This window comes from Accipiter gentilis, chromosome 32, assembly GCF_929443795.1.
Source record: "Accipiter gentilis chromosome 32, bAccGen1.1, whole genome shotgun sequence".
Taxonomy (NCBI): Eukaryota; Metazoa; Chordata; class Aves; order Accipitriformes; family Accipitridae; genus Astur; species Astur gentilis.
In genome coordinates, this window is record NC_064911.1 from 14,729,348 (window position 1) to 14,755,015 (window position 25,668).

The window sequence follows — 25,668 nt, forward strand, 5'->3', positions numbered from 1 at the left end:
TGCCTCTGAATTCTTACACAAGGTGAAGGGTGACATAGAGCATGGACTAAGCTGGAGGATGTGATACACTGAGAATGTAGAGCATAAGTGGACAGACTGAGGTGGAATTTTTACTGTCATTTATGGCGTAGGCTTGATAGGTTGTTTTCATGTCCTGCATGTAAGTTTTGCAGCCTGTGAAATGAAGGTGATGGTGTTCCTCTTTTTCATAAAACATGTTGAGATCTACTCCAAAGATATACAAGATCTAGGTCTATATATTTATATATATGTGTATATCCTTCTCCTTCTAGTGTTTCACTTACTGATTGTGCTCCATGTATCTGGGATTGATGCTGAACTCATTTGTGTATTATACAGCTGTTATCAGCTGGGGAGGTTGGAAGTAAAACACTGCTGTCCAGAATTCACTAATCATGTTTTTTAGGGCACCATTTTTGATAATTTCGGTCAGTGTACCTGGTGGCTTTCACGTGACCTTTGTCTGACACTTGTAGGCAAAAAAAAAAAAAAAAAGTCTAATACGGCAACCCTTAAAATGTTAAGATGGTAAATTGGTTTACATCTAGTCTGCTCCTTCTGTTAGATCTGCTACTATGCAAACAGATTCTTAAATATAAACTGTTAGCTACTATTTCTTAGTGACATGTGAATTTAAAGTTTTATATTAACTGTATCTAACATTAGTAATTATGATGTTTTAAACCACATCTGAATGGAAAGAGTACTGATTACAAAGACTACAAATCTTTTTTTGCTGAGCTGTGTTTTAGATTACAATTTTGGATGATAGGACTGTAGGAAAGTATACGTAGACTAATTTCTGTTGCCTTAATATTTAATTATCCCTTTCATGTCTTGGGGATTAGATTGCAATCCTTGACTGCATACAGAGTTCAAAATTTTGCCGTGGTTAGCACAGCTTAGGATGTAGAGAATGAATGCTTAAGGTATAAAAATCAATGGAGTAATCCAGTAAAGGCATTAAAAAATAAACCCAGGTGAGAACTGGAGCTATGGATGACTCTTGGATCTGCGAAGAGCCTACTTCATACAGAGGTTTGCACGTGTAGATCTCAAGAGTTTCAAGATCCCTTGGCAGTTTACTGCAGCAGAGATGTGAAGGCTGACGATTTCTCTTTTTCCATTCACGTCCATGGGTTCCAGCTGTATGGCAGCTTGCAGAGCGCAGAGGTTGGACACGGGAGTTTCCAGGCTCCCAGCTGCAGGGCCCTTTCCTCGGCACGCTCAGCAGGGCTCCTGGGGTTCCCAAGGCTTCCCCATCCCATGGGAGGCTACTGCCGTGTAACCAGAGCCTGCCAAGATCCGAGGAAGATGAGGAATGTATGATTCTTCAATACTGCCAAAACCTAAGTCATTTACTTTGAGCTTTCTTTTTTTTTTCATCCTGGTTTGGGGTCAAATATTATTTTTCTAGAAAACAGGTTTTTCCCCATGACTTTTAATATGCAATATATGACAAAGTACAACAAAACTTTAAAGAAGCGTTGTTTGAAATGTTGGTATAGTTGTTAACATTAGTGCAGTTTTAAGGTTATTAATGTCACACAGCTGTTAGCTTTTTGATTTATGTCACCACCTGAGGCATACTGTGCTCTCTGGAGTTGCTCCACCTGTCATGTTACATTGCTTTGTGAAGTGCAATGTGTCCATTCCACTATGTCAGCTCTGCCAGCAATTTTTACAGTAACAACAGCATGGAAGTATAGGATTTTGGATGAAATACCCATACCCATTTTCGGTTCTTTATGATGCTCTCTTAAGGACTTTTTTTCTAAGTGTGGTGCGTTTGGTTTGGGTTGGGTTTTTTGGGTTTTTTTTCCATGTATGAATTACTGTTCTTCCTGCTGTTACTTTGTTTAACAGATCCTAAAAGGAGATCTAGAAATGAAAAGGCAAATGATGGGTAAGCTGAAATCGCTCAGCCAAGACCTCCTTGTAGCTGTGAAAAATAAAGCAGTGGCTCAGAAGCTGGAAAGTCGTCTTGAAAATTTTGCCCAGCGCTGGGATAGCCTTGTGCAGAAGGTGGAGAGCAATTCTAACCAGGTTTGTTAAAACCACCATTTTGTCAGTCGGTGACAGTCAAATCCTTTGCCAGTGAAATGCTTGAAGTAGTTTTGGTGCAGCTTGTCATATTGTTTTATTTTTTTTTCCTGCGTGATTCCTTAAGACATATTTTATTTTTAGGACAGCATAACACAACTGTAATATAACTGTCCAGAATTTTATTTATCTGTTTAATTTTTGATCTCTCTTTATAGTGTTGATTACTGTCTTGGGTTGTTAACTATGTTTTCAGGGATGATACAATCCATAATGAAAATACTCTTTCCAGTTAATTTGTTTTTAAGCTATAATAGTTGGTCACTTCAAATGTACTGTTTTTATGGCTCTGTGGAATAGCACTTAGTCTGAAATTAGTCTAAGAACTGTTTGCTAGTTAAAGAGAAATTTTTAAAATTTCTTTTCAACAGTGAAAGTTTATAATAGATTACTGGTCATTAATAGATTAAAAATATTAATAGATTAAAAAGAGATGCCATAAAAAGAGGTTTCTTGGCACAATAAAGAAATCCATCCACACCTGTGGCCAAAATGCCAATGAAAAAGAATATAATCTGTTATTATTTTGCCCAGCTCCTTTACGTTAACTGTAATATATTGAAAAAGAAATTGAGATTTTAAAGTTTCACATTTTTTAAGCCAGATAACAAAAATCAGTGCTCTGGTGTAGTACTCAAAACCATAACCATTTATTTTTCCTAGCCATCTGTCTGCATCGCTTTGTTATTGGATTTAAACTCAAATCAGCTCACTCTTTTCCGTTCCATTATCTCATTAATATTGACTTATTTTTGTGCTATCATTGTACAACTGGTGAAATGGAAATGGACTGTAAGACTTTTTAATGTTAACACAGAGCAGAATGTTACCGCGTGCACCTCTGTCCTGTCCCTGGAGGGCCTCTCGTCGTTCTGGTCAGTTTGAGTCAATTCCCTTGACCATGCTGCACTTTTTTGTTGCTATATACTAATGCTTCTACCATCTTTTGTTTAGGTAATTAAATGAAAGCTGCTATACTTCCTGTAGTGACCTGAATACCTCTCAGGTCCAACCTTGCTTCCAACTCTTACGTTAATCTTTTAGTTTTCGCTGTGATACAGTTTCTTGTGTAGCTGAAGTTTTAAAAATCAGTTTGGGAGAACAGAAGAGAAGAAAATGGGGAAAGGGTACAATGTCACTTAGTAACAGAAGGCAAAACCAGTTTGTGCTACACAGCATTTATACCAGTTGAAAGTTTGATCTAACTCTTGTATATTTGCTGTAGGAAACCTGGTGTTTCAAAGGAGAGAAAAATCCAGAGATGCATTTTGCATTTGGGATGGCTAGGGTCACATGATTTGAGGAAGTTAGTAAGTCACTCCAAAGTGTTCAAGAGTTAAGATTGTTGATGGGTCCTAAAAGCAGGTACTAGTTTTGAAAATGGAACTTAGATTACAAAAGAGATAGCCTCCTCATGAAGTGGGCAATCCTGAGGCTCTACATCCATACATCGTAGACCAGCACAGGTGGGAGATGCTTTGGATTCCCAAAACAGTCTGTCTTATCATAGTAGCACGCTGCAGTTGATAAGCTTTTCCTCCAAGGGGAAGCTACTTTGCTCGGCACAGAGTTGGTATGCTGCTGCGGGCATATTGCTTCACATTCTGGTGACGTTGCGCATTCAGTGCTAGCTGAAGGACCCCTTCCTAAGGCACTGTTACACGCTTTAGATATGTCCTTTATGAAATACTGATTGTGTACTTTTTGCTGTGGGTTGCTATCTAGGCAGGGCAGGTAAGGTTAGTGGGGTTTATGTGTTTATTCATTACAGACCTCATTTATAAATTTAGACTGCAAGAAAAAAGTGTCACTAAAGGTCTAATTGTTCTCTCTAGTCATGAACTGGGGAGGAGGGGAGTTGGAAGAGGGTGACAAATACAACATTTTTCACTGTAATCTATCAGAAAATGGACATTTTATTCATCAAACTTAGATATTGACTTCAAAATGAACTTTGTTCCATTCATTAGTAATTCTCATAGTACCTTCAGAATTACATTTTTGTCATTAGTTATTTCTTCTCTCTCTCTTACTAAAGTGTCACTAAAGGATTAACTTGTTAACAAAATAACAAATTAACAGGAAGAGACAATCTCAGCGTAAGTTCAAAGCTGATTCTCCAACTAGACAGAGGAAGCAGTTATACATCCCAAAGGAAAAGTGCAGAAAGTAGAATGTGAGTCCTCCCACATTTGGCTGAATTCATTGCTGCTGAATTTAAGCATCTAATCAGAATTCATGGCTGAAGCTTCTGCTACAAATGAGTGGATGGAAGGGTGAGAGAGAGAGAGAGAGAGAGATACCTCTAAAAAGCAGTTTGTCCTCATCATGAAAATGTCAACTTTCCTTCATTGACCACACAGTGGAATCAAGGACAAGGACAACTTGCTTAGACTAGATGCATAGCTTTTAGAAACTCTAAACCCACCTTTGGTGAGCTCATTATGCTTCACTAAATTGTAGTGAAAACCTTCCCAAACTAAAGAAAACACCATTCCTCATCTGAACTTCCCCGTTCACATACATACATTTCATCAAAGAACGGATGACAGCTCCAAAAGTGAGTGTTAAGGAAAATTATGAGTTTATCAGGACGGAGGGCACTTCCAAAGACAGTAATAAATGATGGCATTAAAGGTAGGCTGCCGTATAAAAGAGAAATAAAATGACATAAAACTACTGAAGTGCTATACACACATTGTACGTACATTTGCCTGTAGAGGATGAAAAAGAAGATTTAAATTTGTCCACTCTGAAAAGAGATGAGTTTTAACATGTTTCTAAGATGAGCTTGCTGATGTGAAACTGCGGGCAAGCATTGTATTTTGAAAGCCTTTTAATGTGCAGCCTTGTGAGTCACCTTAGCACTTTCCATATGATTTTCTAGTGGGTTAAAGGCCTAGTCTGTATCGCCCCTTCTCAGATTCGTATTCGCTTGTCAGGAACTGAGAGGGATGAGGAAACTATACTGTCGTTATCTGGACCATCTTTGAATAATACATGAAACACGCCACTTCAGTGATTAGATTTATGAGGTGGTTTTTTGTTGGGTTTTGGTGGTGGTGGGTTTTTTTTCCCAGGGAAGCTAATAAAAGCTACTTCCTTTTTTGTACTCCCTTATATTTTTAAGGATTGCCCTTTACCCACTAAAGGGTGTGCAGTTTTTACATGTGCACCAACTTTATCTTGCAGACTTACATTGCAGTGTAATCTTCAGTGCCTTTTAGTCTTACCCAGTCTCTAATTAGAATGATTATGAACTTCGAATTCACATCTCCATTCTCCTTTTGAAGTAGATAGTATTTAACCTCCACTCCTATTGATTAAGCATGAAAAATACTTCTTTTGACATGTAAATCATTACCCCCCCACAGCACCGTGACTTGACTGCTCTAAGCATATGGTAATTGCGCTGCCTACTTTTGAAGCACCAGCACCAATCGCCAGCTGAAACTATTACTCCTGTGTGATGGGTAGTATGCGGCAGATGATTCCTACAGTGCCCTAGCTGTAGTTTATTTTTTTACACCATCTTCACTGTAAACTGTACCCTGGTATTGATTGGCAAATGGAAACATGACAGGATATGACCTCCGGTGTGAGAAACATCATCCTATCATTGATTTTTGGATAAAAGCAAGTGTAATAAGAATTTTGTGAGAAGGAGAAAGGGAAACTGTACCCAAAACTGCATATAAGGAGCTAGCAATTATTTGGAATGTTCTTAGCTACAGAGTCAACTTAGGGAAAGATGACATCAGGTGTTATCCTCAAATATCATAGAACCCTAGACATCGGAAGCTTTAATTTGCTTTTCCTTTCTGCCCTCCCAGCAATTAAATAAAAATAAAATTAAAAAGAATGCTGTATAAAGTTTTAATAAAACTAAATGGAAGTGTTTACTTAATTGTCATGATTTCTGTAGTAGAAAATACCAAAGTCAGTACATCTTACTGAGGGAACTAAAACAAGAGCAGTAACACATAATATTGTAGTGATTAAAGAGTCAACTGGGTGTTTCTCTTTTCCAAAGAATTTATGTAGTTCATGCATTAGCTAAGACCCTGCAGTTCACAAGCGGCTTATTCCAATTGACATAATTAATCCAGAGATTAAAAAAAAAAAAAAAGAAATTCTGCTCTGAATCTTAATTTTGTAGTCTTCTGAGTGGTCCAGATTCTGCTCTCAAGCCTACATGGCTGGTTGTTTCTAGAGGGGGAAGCATAGCACTGAGCCGGCTCCTCTAAGAAAGTGCCAAAATTAGAGTGGTAATGGACTTCCCTACTCATTGCTTCCACTGGCAGACTGGATAAAGAACAGGAAGATTTTTTTTTGTTTAGAGGACCATGTGAAAGATTCAGCAATGTTGGCAGGAATTTGTTGGGTTTTTCAGGGTTTTTTAGCTTTATTGATTTTGCCTGCTGAGAAGAGGCTGATTGCTAACAGTATCCCCCTTTCCTTGTCACTCTATTTTTTTTTTTTTTTTTTTCAAAATAAGAAGGCGTTGTGGGGAGAGGGTTTATAGTTAATTACCTGGTATGCCTCTTCTCCATTGTTTATAGAAACACTAATGTCTCAATAACTAAGGTAACTCAATTCTCTTACTGAGTTTGTGATGCAAGAACTAATAGATAATTTATGTATGGAATTTTAGATACTGGCATTCCTGTCGTTGAATTTGGAAAGTCTTTCTAATTCTTTCACGCTGGCAATAAGCAAAGAAGCAGGGCTCTTCTGGTGCACAGCTTTTCCTGCTCCTACTATAACTTCTTCCTTTTATTTTCCATTTCACTGCCCCTAAACTGTGAGGTGGTCACTGGAGCTGTAACTAGAGCATTTTGACAAATGAGCCATCATCTGACAGAACCAAAAAAAGAAGTGACCCATTTCTCAGGAGTTAAGGGACTTCAGAACAGCTGCCCACATTTAAGTGGAAACTTTGTAGTTTGGTGTTACATGGAAACAAACATAAACAGGTGGTACTTGTCCAACCAGTATCTTTCAAACAAATATGAGCAGAAAATATTTGTCATCATTCCTTTTTATTTTAATGCAGCTGAACTATATGAAGGGTTTGGTTTCATATTACTGGGCAAAGTTAAATGCATTAGCTTGGTAGCGTTTACAGTGTTACATATTATGTGTGTTAGTATCTGTTATGACCCCTTAACATTAGTTTTTAATTACGGAATAAAACTGATGCAAATTAATTTGCCTTCTAGTGCATGTTTTCTAATTTAAGATTTCCTGACAGAAAGCTAACTGCCCTTTCGTGCAAGCAGGTTGTGATGAATTACGTTCTAGTTTGAAAATTATTATAAATGGTAAAAATAACAATTGGTAATTTAGTGCCATTACCATGCGTTTATTGCTTCTCAAGGAATAAATTTTCAGAATGGAGGCAGAGTAACATATAGTAATAGTAACGTTTTTATATATTTGCCATCATTCAATTCCCTCGTAAAATTGACCATTCATTTCTTTTCTTCATTCAGCATGACTTACAGGGAGCCATAAGTTCATTCTGTTTAGGATCCTTTCGGATTTTGATATTGACTTCTGCAGATATCTTATTCACACAGCATGAGGCAGATAAAACAATTTGTTTTGAGTTGCGTATAGTGTTGGGTTTTTTCTGAAGGTCAGCCTATGATCAGAAGGGAGCAGTTTCTCATTATTTTCTATTGCTACTCCAAACAGTCCTTACTGAAGTCTTTCAAACAATGCGTGACCTCTGTTTTTATACTTCTCACAGATTTCGCAGGCTGTCACTACCACTCAGACATCACTAACACAGACAACTGTAATGGAAACTGTAACTATGGTGACCACAAGAGAACAAATCCTGGTTAAGCATGCTAAAGAGGAACTCCCACCACCTCCACCCCACAAAAAAAGGCAACTCCTTGTGGATTCGGAGATTAGGAAGAGGTGAGAATCATTAAGAGACAGACAATACTGAGAGAGTTTGGATGAGAATGCAAAAATAGTCATTTGACTGCAATAGTTTGCTGTATACCTTTTTGAGGTTAAATTTATATTTCTGTCCTCTATTAAGGTGCAAATTGATTATTATCTTTCCTTACTTAGGATGAGTTATGATTTTTTTGTGTGTGTGTCTAGTCCCACTATTTTGCAGTATAGAATGCTAATCATTACATCAATACCATTGTAATTATGTGATAATTATAGTCAGTAGAAGTCCTCATGTATGGCATTGTGGGGATCCCTCTTGACTGTAGTCTTGAAACTTGAAGGACGAGAAGTGTTCCATTAGTTCCAAGCCTTTAAAATTCTTTAAAAAGAATTTTTTAATAGTTAGAATACTAGTAGTGCAGATATTGCCTGGTTTCTAAAGTTCAAGTTTTATTCTTTCTGGCTTGTCAGTCAGCAGTAGAAATAACGGATCTACAGAGGCAGAGTTAATATTTGGTGAAACATGCAGTATCATTATTTTCAGATTTTTTCCTGTGTAACTCAAGTACATTTAGACAAATACTGAACACTTGTTAAAGTCACAAGGAAAATTTGTGATGAGTTTAAGCAGGGTTGGTTCGAGCACTAAATTTCTGAATGAGGTTCTAAGAAGCTAGACTTCAAACACTCATAGTAGCGTTTGTTTTGGAAATGTTTTTTTGATATTCAGATAAATGTATGAATTGCAACGTAACAGATTCAAGGACTGAAAGGAATGTGAAACTGCATTCAGTAACTCATTTCTATAGAAAATATCTTTGTTTAGTTCAATGTGGTTTTAATGATAAGTCATTTTCTTGTAAAATAATAGTCTTTATCTTATTGGGAAGGATGAAATATACCAATAGGAGCAATCTGACTTTTTTCAATTGAAGGAGTATGTCATTGATAAAACAGATGCTTGAAGGCACCTTTTTTAATACACAAGCATCTGAAGTAGGATTTATCTTCCCCCTCTTCGCCTGTTCTGAAAGTAAGGTTTCTAGTTTAGCCTCATTATTTAAGAACTCTGTATGTGATGTAAGAAGAGTGATTCACCCCCATTTTGTTAAATTGGATACCTACTCTTCCTATAAAAAGTGCTTAGGCTAAATAAGTAACTTCGTTAGCTAAATTTCAATCAATTGAATCTAATCTCCAAAGTCCTGATTGGGAATCTGTTTTTTCATGTATCCTAGGTTACCATTAAATAATAGCGAGAGTTACATTTTGCTAATATATTCCTAATCACTCAAAATAATACACAGCAATGACTATCAGCAGACTCACAATTCTCAAATTTGTTCAAGGAATTGTTGGATGGCAATGTTTTTACTTAACAGACATTATAAGCATTAGTACTCTTGTTAATATTTCAGTAGTAATGTGTAAAGATCTCAAACGGGATCAAGGCCCTGTTGTCTTATATGCAAGAGTAAACCTATAGTAAGGCATGGTCCCTGCCTTGAAAATATTGGTATTCTTAATCTGGAAACTGAAAAATTAAGAATGAAAATTCCCCTGAAATTTTTAACTTAATTCTAAAATTAAGTCTTTTAAAACTTTCCACTTTATTTTTTTCCCAAGCTGAATGTTTTAGGAATCATCTTGCTTGACATAAATATCAGGAAGTGAAATGTGAGTCTACTGTTTCAAAGGAAAGCATTATCTTAGTTAAAACTGTATTAAGTAGAGTGATTTTTTTTTAAACTTTCGCTTTACAATTCTTCAAGAAAGTTGTTGCTAGAAATAGTTATGCATTATTATAAAATTGGACACCAATTTGCAGCAATAGTTCCCTTCTCAGCTACTAAGTATGTAATGTTGGTCTATATTTTTCTTCTTGCTCGTATTCTTTTGATTTGCCTTAACACTGAAAGTAAAATTGGCAGGGTACAGCAGACTACAGACTTCTAAGTCATCATGTGAGGAAACTACTGGTAGGCAGGAATTATTTATGTTCAGAAATACCTCATTTTAAACAAAGTGAGAATTATAAATTCTTTTAAGTGTTTCAGCTGTTGTCTGTCTAAAGCATTGCAACTAGCAAGGTTATGTATAAATGCAATAGATCCTTGTACAGAAGATGGGATATATTACCAAATTTGAGACTATGTTTGCTTGCAGCTGTATTATTGGCAGATCTGCTACCAAATTTACAGAGTGTTAATGTTTTTTTACCATTGCATACTAGATTTCAAGGGGTTTTGATTTATGTTTTATGCTATCTAAAAGATAACTCATTCACCATTTAAGCGCTGTTTAACTTTATAGATAAGAGTCAAGATATGAACCTTGGAACAATCTGCAGTTCGCAGGCTTTGTCTAGGATAACTTTAGATAATTGAATAAGTCGTGATTTCTTATATATGCTTAAAATCAGAGTCCTTTTCATTGCTGCGCTGGTTAGATTTTTATTTTGATCTGGTAGGAAAGCAAGCTGAATTCTAGCAGGAGGAAGGGAGTTCATTGTTTAATACACTTCATTATGGTCAAACTAGCTGGAATATTGCTTTGTGTGCAGGAGTTACTAGATTTGTTTTAATAATGCAATCATACCATCGCATGAGAACTAGTTCAGTATGACTGTTCACTGAATACTTGTGAGTGGACCTACAATATGGTAATGTGCAAAAGTAAATGATGTTAAAAATGTCCACAGCTGTGAAGCAGGATGAATGATAGTTACATAATCTGAAGGCAACGTTTTTCCATTTAGATAATTGGGGGGGGCATTTCTAACTGAACAGCCAAAAAAGGACTTAGGTACCTTTCCTCTCTAGAAAGCCCAGGCGGGTGTTCCAGAGTGGGAGGACCAGTCAATAAATAGCTTCAGAGAAATGCCTTTTGAGAGGAAACTTGGGGGAAGGAGTTTCAACTTAGAATAACAGTTATTCTGTGCCTACTTTTATTAAAACATAAAAATGCAGTCTTAGAAACTAATACATTTGACAGTATGCTGTTGTCTTTCTCCAGCATAATGAATTTATACTGAATGTAAGGATAACAATTGTAGAAGAAAACTCATCTTAAATTTTGGGTGCTCAGCTAAAATGTCTATGTGCATTGGTGACTAGACACCTTTTTCATCAATGCATTTTTGCTGGGAGAACCTCATGGTTGCATTCCCAAACCGTCAGTCAGTTATTTTCTGGGTCCATTGCTGGCTGCAAGATCTTTCAGGGGGTTTTGTGTATATTTAGGTGTACTGACACCCACGGACAAACAAAGCAGTAGTACTGCATAGCTTTTGGGGTTTGAAATAAACTAAGAGAATGGGGGTTCTCAGCCTACCTTTCCTACATTGTTCTATATTGCGTGTGTGTGCTTATGTTCAAAATTTTCCCCGAGTACTTAGTGACTAAGAGTTGACAATTCTGTACTGCTTAGTTTTTGTTTGATTAAAAAACCACAGCAATTATTGAATGCTGGCCAGGAGCTTCTGAAGGTGCATAACCAGATTGTGCTGGCCACCTTCTGCAGCCACGGTACAACACACTGCATGCTCCTGCCTGGTATTTTGGGGACCAGGGGGGAAAGGCACAATGAGGGTTGGGGCTTTTTTGAGGTGGTGAACAATGCTTCCAGGTTTCATCAGCTTCTTTCATCTGTTCTCAAGGATTAGTCAGCGTTGTTGCTGTAGAAGAGTATGCCTGAAATAAATGCATCAGGCTCCGTTGCCACATGTTTGGAAAGATTTGTGCTCCAGGTTTGCTTTCCTGTGATCTCAATGTTTTAGAAAGACTAGAGGATGTCTTAAAGATGCACCGCAATTGCAGTGTGAATTGCTAGGCGCTTAGTTTCAAGGAGGAAGAAAGAGTAGTTTGGCTACTCTGTGAATATTGTGTTAGTGGACTGCATTACAGTATGCTCTCCAGCTACTTAGCTGAGGAGAAACAACGGATGGCTAAGATCGAAGCATCAAGTTCTCTACAATGCTTTTTATTTTTACATTTCCAAGTTCTTTGGAAGGATTAGAAGTATGAGAATCTCCACTTAAACTGAAGAAATTGAGGAGAAGCAATTTGACTTGTAGACCAATAGCATACACAGGAGTGAATGTCACATTTCCATCGCCCCAATTCACTGTGGCATAAATGCATGAGAAAGAAGCTGTTGATTTTTCTTGCTTCCTAAAGCAACTTTTTACCATAAGTGGTGAAAAGCAGAGATAAGAAACAGATGACTTTTTTTTCCTTCCTCCTCCACCCTGCAAAAAAATCTACAACTACTGCAAATATAATGCTTCAAAATGTCAGAATAATTCAAGCATGTGCTAAGTTCTGTTACTGGTCATAGGAAAGCTCCTTTTCCCAAAGGAATTAATTTGAAACTGAGAAGGAAAAAATACTTGGAGCTGTATAATAAAGGTCTGGAAAGTATCTATTAGGACTAGAGATAAATGTAACACAGCTGAAATCTTAGGACAAAATAAACAACCCTGTAAATGGCAGAAAGGGTTGTAAGGTAACATTTTCATTTTCATGGTATTTACATATTCTGGGAAAAACAGGTCAGTTGTGTAGCATAGAAAAATCTGAAAATAACTCTGTTCACTGTAGGTTTTGAAATAGCAAACAGGTTAGAGCTGCTTAACATTTAATTTACACATATTTGAAATATTAATATTCTTGAATAATGTCCCAAGATATCTTTCTTTGCCATTTAGTAAATAACTTTGCACATGCTTCCTAATGTTTCCAAGGAAAGTCTATTTGTCATAACATTTATTATAGATATAATGTTAGTCTTCAGATTTGAAAGAGACTTTATGCCCTTTGAAGAGAAAGGCATGCTAAAATAGGATAGTTGCTCCATCTAGTGTTTTTTTCATTTAACAAGTGTTAACAATTTTTTGAAAAGAGAGTATCCGTCATTTCTCTGAAAATTACTATATTTGGGATTCTAATGCTTCATTACTTAGAAAAGTTCGGATTTTTGTAGAAAAGTGTATCAAAGGAAAAATCATAATGACTTTTTCAAAGTATTTTTTCATAGCTATTGTTTCAAATATCCCACTGCTGTCCAATGAATTATATTAGAACTAAATGCTGATAGTTTAACACTTTTACAGCAACTCCATTGGGCTGTTTGACCCTTATCCTCTCATTGAAATGCAGCTTTTGCTCTTGCATTGTTGTCTAACGTTACTTAGCAAATCTGAAAAGAGGAAAGCAATGTCTTCAGTTTTCCTGGTGGTCCTTGGTTTCAGTGTTGTATCTGTGTAGCCAGTGCCAGAGGAAAGGAAAAGGTAACACTGAGACACAACAGGACAGTTTTCTGTTGCTTAGAGGAAGAATAATTTACAAACATTTTCATTTAGAGTGTAAGAAGTAGTGTGGGTACGTCGAGGTCTGTAAACATGGACAACTTATAACTTCTTAGTGCTCATTGGTTTTTAACCCTTTTTCCTGTTTGTGAAGGGAGAAATGGTGTAGAGACAAAGATACTGAGAATATATATTCTTCCTCACATTTAGTGTCTGAAATTACCTCCTGCATTATAGGAGTAGTACCAGCTGGCACTCGCTGGAAGGCATGGTGACTGGATTTAAAACTACTTTGCGTCTCTAGCCGCTGGCTGTTTGCTGAAGGCAAATGGTGTTAATGAACACACTCTACAACCACCTCTAGATTTTCATTTGCCTTAGCCATAAATTACTTGCTTACAGAGGAGAAATGCGGTGGATCTATCAGAATTTCTGCAAAGCATTCCATATTAAAATTCAGGAATTCCTGCTCAGGCTGGGGAAGAGTATAGTTTATAACCATATCTTACCAGTGGTAAGATGGATAGTTGGCTAAAGAAGGAGAATTGTGAGGCTAATAAGATGATGTTAGTGATGTTTCTGAAGGAGATTTACACTTGGGATTGATCTAGTATTTTCTTTAATGCCTTGGTGTGCGTTACAGAAACGTGCTGGTCATAACGTTGATGAGGCTAAACTGAATAGTATCACAAGTGTAGAGGGAGGTCCAGAATGTAATTCAGAAAGGAAATAAAATTATTTGAGGACTGAATGAAAAAAAATAGGAAGGGAAGAATATTTATTAGAACAAATAAGCTGTTGAAGTAGGAGATAAGAACAAAGCTATTTATCAACTAATGGCTCATCAGCTCCAAATATAAAGGAGGAAGACGGACAGCAGGGAATTATTTCACCACAGAATAATTCTGCCAAGGCGCATCATATACTGTAAAGTTGTTCTTTGACGTGTTCGAGGCATTAAAGAGCTACAAGCTGAGGAAGACCGCTGGTGAGCTGGGCATTTCAGTCCAGCCATGGAAATGCAGTAATTCAGTAATGTGGTTCTTGGAGCGGAGCTGTATCGTTCCTGGCCAGCTTAATATGTAGGCAAATGGTCTTGTGTCTGCCCAAAATACACAGTGGTGACATGCCCAGTGTGGTGGTGGTTGGGGAGGGAAGGAAAAAAACAAATAAACAAAGGAAATTGTGAGGCAATTTCTATTTGTTGAAAGAATGAAGTACTGAAACCACTGCCCAGTCATGGTAGCAGTAACACAGTAGCAGTTTGAAGATGAAATTAATTCGGTTTAGAGAAAAGATTACACACTGTGACGGCCACATGACAGCAGGGTACTCCATGACTTGTGTTCCTATGTGAACTTGTACAACATTCAAGTTGTTTGTATAAATATGTGGAAGGTCGGTGCATGCACATTACTTCACTGTCATCGTCTTACTATGGCAATGTGTAAGAAAAGGCAAAAATTATGAGTTTAAAATATACCATTGTCTTTCACTAGATGATGTTGGCTGTAAAAACCACAATAGGCCTTCATAAGGTACGTTGTGCAATTGGAAGGTTTATGGTCAGTCAGGCCTTTGATTATTAATAAAAATTGCATTTGTTTTTATTGTGAAATGAAACAAATTAACACTTCCTGTTACTTAGTGGCTTCCAGAAGGTATTTGATCTGATAGGAAGCTTGTAGTACGATTTGAGTATCATACTCTGTTGGATATTTGGGTTAGAAATTCCATGCACAGAAAAAGGAAAAACAAAATGCAATTAAGTTGTGAAATACCTTAAAGGTGAGGTTTATCATGTATTTAATACAGAAAAGGAAGGGAAAGCTAGAACAAGGAATCCTTTTTGAACAAGTACATGGGGTGATCTCAGCAAGAGAGTTTTGAATGGGAATCTGAAGTGGGCATATGGCTTAGCATGATCCAGAAAATCAATTTTTGGGGGACTTCCATGAAAGTTTGAATGGCATGGATTAAAAATGTGAAGATGGTTTTTCAAACGTGCTCTGGAGTAAGAAGAGACTGTGTTTTAATTCAGCTGAAATGTGCTAGCCTGTAGAGAGAGGGCAGTGAGAGCAGTAAAAGATAGCATCTCTCTTGTGGAATAGCAGAAGGAAAGACTAATTGGAAAACTAAACCATGAGTGCTGCATAAAGAATAAATCCTCTGCTGCAGATTGAATTTTTAGGTGGGGAGCAAGCTAACGTGCACATTGAAATAAGGTAATTATTTAGAGTAATTGTCTCAAGTGATTTGGTTTTAGTGTCTTCCATGGATTTATTTTAACAAATTCTACATGCACTCAACTTTACTGGGGCAGAAAGGTAATATTGCATTACTTTTTATGTCAAAAGTATTGTTGTACTTGGGAGATTTAAAGACCGTATTGATCCTTTGATATCAATCTAGAGTTAATATAGTTTGTAACTGCAGCTGGGCTCAGAGAGGAAATGTCCAATCATCATAGCGGAATGATTAAATGCCACATTCTACCTGTATTTCCTGCTTTTATACAAGCTTAACATAAGAGAGAGGATAGGGTTTTTTCCAAGGTAATTGAAAAATGTTTTTATGTTAGGGATATTTATGTGCTGCAAAAAGCTACTTAGAATTAACTTTCATGTCTTTTAATCCTTTTCTGCCCCCTCTTTGTAGCCCTATTTTTGGGCAGGAGGCTTTGTTTGTGGAGTTATATTTATCTCCAGAAAAAACTGCAAGTGACAGAGCAATCTGTTATCTGAGATCAGCTCTGTCAAGACACTGTCTGCTGTGGCTGATACTTACCACCAGCTGATGAATCTCTGGGCCATGGAATGTGCTCCTGATTATTTTGTTGTACTATCAGAGCTGTCCCAAATTCTCCCGTTCCTCTTCCAGGGAGGATGTTGCAGAGGGGATGGCTAAGTCCTTTTGTTTAAGAAATGATCACTGTAAACATTTTGCTCTGTGAATTTCCATCCTATACCAGGCTAATACCAGGCTATTCTTCAGAAAGTTGGTCTCACTGGTCCTACTTACCCACAGCTTGAGAACGCAGCGAACACCAGAAGTAATTAATACAATTGTACCTGCAGCCAAGGGACTGTAGTACTGAGGGACTGGTAAACTCGCCTTCGTTGTTATCAGATGTCTGATGTTCTGTCGTCATTAAATATGCAGTTACTTTATGCAGAACAGAGGGATAACATTATATTTCAAGAATTACAATTGATTCAATGTCATGCAGGATCAGATATAAAGCTGAGGTAGGAAGCTCTTAACTGGCAGTGCAGTTCGTTTTCAGGGATTAGAATCTGGTACCAGCACAGAGATTCCCTGAAACATCTGGGGATTTTCTTCTGCATTCCAATTCTGAATTTGTAATTCTTTATAAAATGAAGATTTCTGCACCTTCTGTTACTTCACAATCGTATTTTTTCTCCTTTAATGGGTGTTCAAATAGTATTATTAGGAATTGCTTTATCAAAATTATTCCTAGGAGTTTATAACTTGAATATAGACTATTGGGCTGGGATTAAGGTGGGTGTGTGATTCTTCTTTCTTCTGCTTTCATTATTTATTACTCAGTCTTTCACACCGTGTTGTTAAACAGAGTCACAAAGATCACAGTGGAGAAGGAAAAAAAGGGAGGCATAAATATTAGATCAAACATGGAACTCTTTCTTTTATTCACTTTTTGTTTCTGTATATGTAGATTTCTGTAGCACCTGATTTTGCCTTACCTCCTTGTATGTTAGCTCTTGTATATATGGATTATAGTTTTATAAAAGAATTAATTCCTCCAAAGATATAATTGTTGTTCAAGTTCTTGGTTTTAGTAGATTTTCAGTTGTATGTAAATGATCCAACCTGCATTTACAAAGCAAACTGAAAGATACAGCTAATTATTTTTTTCTAGGTCTTTCTGTTCCATTGCTTTCATTGTATTGTTGCAAAAAGAAAATCAGTTAGAGACTAGATATAAATATTAGAACATATAGTGCAACAAAGAAATGCAATCAAGAATACGATGTGGCACAACTAAGAAAAAACATTGTCTTAAGCCGCTTGTTTTAAAAACTACAGTAGATACTGAATCACAGTTTGATTTTTGTACACATCAGTAACTTAAATATCTGCGTATGCTAACCTTCCTTTTGAGCTGCTACCTTCTGAATAGGTAACAAAAATTAAGGTCAGTTTTAAAGAAGTTGATGAAACCGTCCAAACGATAAAAAGGACTGTAGTGTAAAAACTAGTTTAAAAGTATATACAGAGAGTTAGGGATCTTAATTTGCAGTTTCTAAAGTTCTAGCTGTAGGAAAATTGTAATTTACTGAGATTGATTAGTCATTACATTATGCAGCAAATGTGAGGCAGTTGGAAGAGACTCCTTTCTAATGGTTACATTTCCTGCTTGAATGTCCTTCATCATGTCGCCAGCACAAGCTGGGGCAGAAATCGTGCAGGTACGAAGGCTGGATTCGGTCAGCCAGGCTGAGCCAACAGGACTTGTGGAACACTCTTCACTGAGAGCTACTCGTTTCATGCCTTCCAAAAACATCAGCTTGTACAATTAGAATCCTTATTGTGAACATTGTTGCATCTGTTCAGCTGTCACATCAGGGTCTTAAAAATGAGAAAGTATTTCTATGTTTCCAAATTTTAGAGTGAATGGTTTCATGAACTATCTAATGAAATATGGGGGGTTTAAAACTGTCTTTTGCTGAGAGAAATTGCGGCTTCGTCACTTGTTTAAACAACCAGTTAAACGTGTTTACTGTCAATCCTATTTTCAGAAACTCTGTGGAAATGAAATGTCTTATTGCAATTCTCTGTCTCTTAGGTTTGACTCGGATACAACAGAGCTCCATAGCTGGATGACCCGCTCCGAAGCAGTGCTTCAGAGTCCCGAGTTTGCAATATATCGAAAAGAAGGCAATCTCTCAGATCTCAGAGAAAGAGTCAATGTAGGAGAAAGTACTCGTATATATGTCTGTTAGTTTGTATAAGCTTGTCAAAGTGCTTTCAAAGTCCAAGTTTAAATGAGTTCAAATGTAGACTGACAAGCACCGGTGGTCCGAATGTCCAAGAGAAATTTAGAAGTGCTCACTATTTCTGTGAATTGCAGATTTTGGCACCAAAATTGCTCCTCAGGCTGCCTGAATACAGAGATCTTTTTTTATTCCTACATACTCATATTTAATTAAGGTAGTCTAGATTCATCAAAGTCTTTGGTAAAGTTGAATCAAAGCCTATATATTACTTCTTAAACATGCATCACCATTCTATATTAACAGCATAATTTGACATTATGCATGCATAAATTGAAGGATGTGAAAAGTGTCATCTTTTAGTGTATGCTAAAGGAAATCTGTATCTAATTCTTTTTACAGCGCTGTAAAATATATCTGAAAATCACCAGTCTATTTTTCTTTTTTTCTTTTTTTTTCTTTTTTTTTTTCTTTTAAGTCTGTTGTAGTACCATGCCTGAACTAAAAATTTTCTACTTTTGGCAAAATGAGTGATTCTGCACTGCTTAAGGAGTGGCTGTGTTTGTGTATATGTTTCACATACTCTGAATTTAGCCCTTGAAAACTAAACTATTATAAATTTTCTTCCATATTTAATTTTTGTAGACAGATGCAAAAATGCCTGTCTTCTCTGAGTAAGAGTGAGGGGAGTTCTTTTTATAATTAGCTCTTATAGTATCATAGTATATCATAGAATTTCATTTAAAAATATGGTGATACATACTCCTAGAACACAAACAGATGGAACAAAGTTACTGTGTTGAAGTTAGTTTTGCTGCCATTTTTTCTCACTGTCCCCTTGTCCATCATAAATCAGCTATGATAAAATTGAGGAACACTGAATTTTGTGACTGTAAATATACATTTTAAAATTTCATGTTAAATCATAGTGTCCTTGCAATAACTTTAATTTCATTGTTAATGTTGTCATAATATTACTGCTAGTAAGTATCCATTAGAATGTAATATCCCAAATTCAGTTCATGGCACCACTTCCTGTTATGTGAAAGATACATAAATATATATATATAAAAAAAGTATATGCAAAATGGATCAAATCTACAGAGTAGATTTGATGGGTTCAAAAGCTTCCATACTGAGGTAAGGATTCATCTAATACATAAATAGATATACAGTTAATTTTCTGAGTGCTCCAATCTTCATTGTAGGTAAAATTAAAAAAGAAACAAAGGAGAAAAAGAAAAAAGAAAATGCTCTTGTCTCCCCTTCATATATTCCTATTTTGAGGAACATAACAATTTCAAGGATGGCAAATTAGCTCATCTTGACTTACATATTACGCTGGATACCTGCACTGCCAGGTTTCCCTAACCAACATGAATGTTCCACCTGAGATTATCAGTTTCTAAGACCTGATAAAAGAATTAAAGGATCCAGGACCCATGGTTCACCTTCCTCCTTCTTTCCTTTCTTTGCTTCCGAGGAGGTGGTGATCGCTGCAACTAAAGGGGTGGAGGTAGGTGAACCACAGACCTTCCTTTGGTCCTACCTGGAGTTCCCACTAGCTCTTGCCTTGCCTTTGTTGGTGCTGAGGAAGGACACGGGGGCTCGAGGCCACTACCTACCACATTTGTCCAGATCTCGTTTAGGTTGGTGGAAACATACATAATACTGGACGAAGTGGGAGGAAGGGAAGAGAGGTGTGGAATTTGACCAGTGCATGAGCATTGTAAGTTGGAATTCAAGACGCTGCGGATAGCAGGAGGTGTTTCAGACGTTTCAGGGGTTTCTTAGACCTCCTTGGCAACTGAATAACTGGATGTTTAAGAAACTGATTTCCAGCTGCTTTACTGAAAAGTAGTGCACAGAAAGGATCTGCTTTGTATCGAGAGGGGTCTGAGGCAAACCAGTAACACTAAATAGAAATAAGAGAAATGAATGTGTATCCTTCATTAACATCGAAAATATTTTTAAAGACCAAGACTGGTTTTTATTTCATAGAGTATTACTGCTTTTAAAATGAACATTTTGAGAACATCAAGTTACATGTAGAAGTTTCTAGATCTTTTTAAGGGAGAAAACATTCTGACTGCATGTATATATTTGCTAGAACTCTGACAGATAGCACTTGACAAGCACTACATGGATTCTGTGTTGAACGGTTTTCAGTTAATGGATGTCTTTGTACATGCTTTTCAAAAAAGAAAAAAGTTGAGTTTTTTAAAATGTCAGGTTTTAAAGCTTGTCCTGACCTGAGTTTTCCAAGTCTGCTCTCTGTCTCCGTCCATAAAACTAACAGCCAAAGCAGGAAGTACTGTCCAGTTCATTGATTTGAGCAATTTCACTGTTGCTTGTTAACACTTTTTGTTTCTAATTCCCTCAAAATGAGCCTCACATCAATGGAAAATAAGATAGTGTGGGTTTTAATATATTATAATCTCTAGTAAAGTTGTCAAAGATATATAAAAAAAAAAGATTAAATGCCAAAAAGGAAAACAGATGTTAGCGATAATTGAAAAAGATTGTATTGTACTGACATACCTAGTCATACCCCAGGGTTGTACTTATACATGCATGCATGCGACCATGTGCACATGCATGCAGAAGTCCCGTCATACCCTTACTGGCTATCATTTAGTTTTCTCCCTATATGATGATATATATTTTGGTGTAGCACAGAACACCTGTGCTTGGCTGACGTCAGACCTACCATTTATTGCCCACCGCGTTAGGTGCCGAGTCCTAGCTAGGGCTTTTTCCTAACGGCGTTCTTTTCTGCTGTTCTTTTGAGGACAGGTTACTATTTGGATGATTTTTTTTCTTGTTGTGGCAGCTTGCTCGTACTCATTGTTTTTCTTGGATGAGGGGTCACTTCCGTATGATAGAGTGGAAGTGCATCAGCTATATGATGGAGGGACGCAGACTTCAGAAGCAATGGCCACAAGGAAAAGCTCTTTTGCCATCATTGATAATTCATCAAGTTCAAAAACATTCTCCCATCCCAGCTCAGAGGAGGTCTGGGGGAGACAGAGCCGAGAGTAGGCTGTATGAAATGCACTGACTGTTTGCTACGCCAGGTGCCCTTCAGATACTGGCGGGAAATTAGCCTTTGGCAGATGTGTTACGTACATTGAAAATATTAGACATGCACAGAAAGTCCATTCCCATATGTGGGGAGAAACAAAAATAATTATAGCCCTTCTCTGCTACAAAAGAAATATATTTGCCTTACCTGGCCAGAGAGACTGGATGCTATAAGTATAGAAGTTGCACTGTGGAACAGCCATACTACTCCTAAATAACAAAGCCATCCAAACATTAATGCCGTAAACATCGTTACGCTGTATCACCCTGTTAACATTTTCCAGTCAGTACATATATTTTACTAAAACTAGACCTAACAATGACTCAGGCCTTTTTTGTTTTTCTTAAGCTATAATGAGCTTTCAATATTGCAAGTTCAAATAGATGAAGATTCAGGTGGAAAAAATTAAAACCTGCTAGATAGAAAATCCTGCTTAATAAGAAGTCAGATTTGAGACTGTACATCAATAAACTGGGAATAAAACCCCTTGGAAGGAATTTTGGTTAGCCAAGAAGAAGGATCTAGAAATTCAGAATCAAAGGTAAACACAAGGAACAGATGTAAGGGAAAATGTCAAATATCCTAGACAATTAAATTTGTTCTCCTGGCATTCTCAAAAGCCCGCTTCTCGTTTGTTCATTTTGTTTTGGTGACCTTTTTCAGACATGCTTTGTTGGGCCTGGGTATTTGAAAGCTGAATCACTGTCAGAGCCAGAGATGAAAATGTTGCCATCTCCTGCCCTCGGGGTTAATTGGGCAGAGTCACAGGAGGTCAGGGAGTACTGCTACCATGCATCCTTCCAGAGAGCGCTCAGAATAGGATGTTGATTTGATATGAATAACATCCGAATTCCTCAGACCATCAGTGTTTTCTAGGTTATGAAGTCATTAACTGCCAGCTAAAATCTCAGGGTCAAACAAAACGCTTAGCATTGTGAAAATAGCCTCTTCACCTTCAGCTGACATTTAGCTAAAGGTGAATTTTTAGTGTTACTCAATCTGTGAAAACTAGGCTATTATACATTTGCATTGCCAGTTACAAAATAGTCCAAAAGACAATTAATCTCTGATTGGACAAAAACCTGTAAAGGTAACGTTTTTTCTCATATTGGTGTGTTTTTTCTGAAATATTTTTTACAGAATAAAAGAGTTTAAAAAAGGGAAAGTTTTATGTTTGGAAATATTTGGAAGGGACTTTGCCGCTACCTTAACTTTTCATCAAAAGAAGCGTTGATTAAAATGTACAGAATGTAAGAGTTTCAAAACTTCACAAACCTCTTCAAACTTATCCCAGCCTACTCATGTCACGAATGAACCTGAATCGAGAGCATAGCCCCTTTCTCTAAAGGAAAAAGAGAACAAAACAGAGCCAAAGGGATAAAGGAGAGGTGTTTCCAGGACTCCTACTCCCTTCATTTCTAGGCACTTTGCACATGCCGATGGCAATCTTTCTTCTGCCGGGCTTAAAAATCAAGACACAATTTGGAGGTTGGGCAAACAATGGCAGCGTGTGCAGGGTAATGGCAGGACTATGTGATTAGTGCTATAAGTTAATTAGGGTGAATTTCCTCCTTTTTCCCCGGCTCAGGTCATTTGTCTTTGTATGAGGAACAAGAGGACGGTCTTTTCTCCTTTGGCTAGCGTTGTGCTTTCTGTGTGCGAGCATACGTCTTCTTGTAACCAGGGTTGGAACTTCATTTTTAAGATATAAGCCAATTGCATAAAAATTAATGGAGAGAAGTACTTGACAGAAAGTTTGATATATCCCAAATTTTCATGTTTATTTAAGGGCTTCACATATAGTGCTTCTGTTTTCAATCAGGGCCTGGAAACTTTAATCTTTCAGGAGAAAGATGGACATCTCTCCACATTTTTCTGCACACGTAGCATATTACTGGACACTGAAGGGTTCATTGCCTCAGGCTTCAGTGTCATATCATTTTTCTACTTCAAAAAGCTGATTTTTATTATATTGTAGGGGTTTTTTATGATTCATTTGTGCTCGCTACAGTTGCACTCATGATGATTACACATCTGGCATTACAGACGGAGTAAAATTATTTTCAGTATATTTTAGTGTTTTAATGATTCCTTTGAGTTCTCTGTAGTTAGACTCATGCTAATTATACCTGGCATTATAGGCAGAGTAGTATTAATTAAGATTCTATAAGAAATTTTGGAACTCTGCAGAGAATTAATAGACTATTTTATTTTTTTAAAATTTGGAAAATATTTAAATTGCAGAGTGGAATGGTAGAAGATTTTATTGACCTCCAAAAACTATAAATAATTAATACAGTCATCTTCAACTCATTGGGATTAAACTTCATAATCTTTCAGTGATTCTTTAGGTATCTGTTAAAGATATGTTTATAAAATCTAAAATACTTCCATCCTTAATTCTTCTCTAAATATCCTTTCTTTATATTTTATATTTACACAAAATTGTATTATTGAAAGCGATTGATAGAAGCTTTGGCATATTGTTAGAAAGCCTGCCGTTTAATCATTTCTACATGCACAAATGAATGGCAGTAATAAGTAGGCTGTGGAAATGTGTGAATATAACTGAAAATCTCTCTTTAAAGTTCTGAGCATCTCCTCACCTAGGAAAGTCTTCCAGGGAGCTGCTGTTTATTAAACTGAAGATGTTTTAAGCATCACACTTTAAAAGTTCTTTTAAGAGAAGTTATTCAAAGGTTTTTATATTAATTCTTCCCAAGCATAGCAATCTATTTGAAAAATAACATTTTCAAATGTAATTGTATAAGGTTGATCTACTAAATGCATTCTTAGACACCTACTTGAGGTTTCTTTCCAGTTGTAAGGAACCTTTTCCCCCCGAAGAGTCAAGTCACACAGAATATACCTTTGCTGTGGAAATAATCAAGGTGATCGGGAAGCCTAGCGGGGTCAGCCAGACTGAGAAAGCCATATCCAGGGTTGTGTGTTATCTTTCCATACACGTCATGTAGGATTTGTGGCGGCATATTCTTTTGTACGTGTGTATCTGCTGCCGTAAAGTGAAGGACTCTGATTTACGGGAGCCTGTGTTGGTCAGGGTCTCTGGGAAGTATATAGTCTGTTTTATTTTTGGTACTAAACCTGACTGTGGTCCCATGCTGCTTCTTTGGGCTTTGGAATTAGAGCTTCTAAATTACACCTAAATTATACAACTAAATTAGTTTCAAATCAATGGAGTGACTTCACGATGTTAATTATGAGACAGCATTGAGGGGCTGTCGGATCTAAAATGATTTTACTTTCCATCTGTATTGCTACCAACCCAAAATGAAATTAGAAACTTAGGTTCCTACTATATCCTGAAACTTTAGCAGGTAGTCTTTACCAGCCATGACCAGCTAGCCTGAACGTGGGTGAGAAATTTCTTAGTACAGAAAGGTGAGTTTGAGAGTATTAGATACAATACATAACTAGAAGCCCGTGTTAATTCTCCAGTTAACTCTCATTCTTACTTAGTAGCTCATGCATGGATGTCTGCTATATATGTTCATCTATATGTTAGATATCTACTTCAATATGCGTTTTACAGGTTTGGGTTTTTTTCAAACAGACGAGTAAAGTAAGCAACAAAATGGTATATGAGTTCAATACTGTCGTATGCTATGAAACCCCGTGATTTGGTTAGCATGCTCAATTCTTGCTGTTATCATGAGAAATGAGCAAATTTATTCCTCCACAAGGAATTTCTGTTGAACAAATATATTTATTCTGAAATATTGGGCTTTGAATAGCTCTTAATTTGTATGTCTTTTATTTGTCTGTAAACTACTGAGGTGCATCATCTGTCAACTCTGCTGTGTTCAGACTCTTGGTTTATGTGTTTGACTTTATGACTGACTCCCTTCCTGATGGTACGTGGTACTTGCTGCTTTCGTTGCAAATCGGGAGGCTGGCAGGGCAATACGACAGGTTAAATGGTCTCGAGAAATCAGAAGACATCCCTGAGATTAATTATTTTCTTCTTCAAAATCCCTCTGTTGAAATACTCACCTTTCCTGTCATGCTGCAGGCCATCCAGCGAGAAAAGCCTGAGAAGTACAGGAAACTGCAAGATGCCAGCAGATCAGCTGAGGCCCTGGTGGAACAGATGGTGAATGGTAATTACATGGGAGTTGATTTAGATAATCTTCTTAGGGATTTGATAAACGCACAGGTTCATATTTATCACGAGAATTATATTAGCAAATACTGTCTAAATGGAACAGTAAAGTAATATTGCCTTATATTTCTTTTAT

The 25,668-nt window shown here is 36.9% G+C and overlaps 1 protein-coding gene across 10 annotated transcripts in view; it reads left to right on the forward strand.

Moving 5' to 3' along the window:
- Positions 1–25,668, forward strand: part of DMD (dystrophin) — a 1,191,992-nt gene that overhangs the window by 414,232 nt on the left and 752,092 nt on the right. For 9 of the 10 annotated variants that reach the window (XM_049835324.1, XM_049835302.1, XM_049835304.1 and 6 more), the window contains 4 exons: positions 1,888–2,067; positions 7,880–8,055; positions 18,177–18,300; positions 25,443–25,530. In XM_049835324.1, coding sequence (XP_049691281.1) covers positions 1,888–2,067; positions 7,880–8,055; positions 18,177–18,300; positions 25,443–25,530 — 568 coding nt within the window. Of the gene's footprint in view, positions 1–1,887; positions 2,068–7,879; positions 8,056–18,176; positions 18,301–19,807; positions 19,841–25,442; positions 25,531–25,668 lie in introns of all 10 variants that reach the window. The other variant, XM_049835325.1, reaches the window with a different exon arrangement.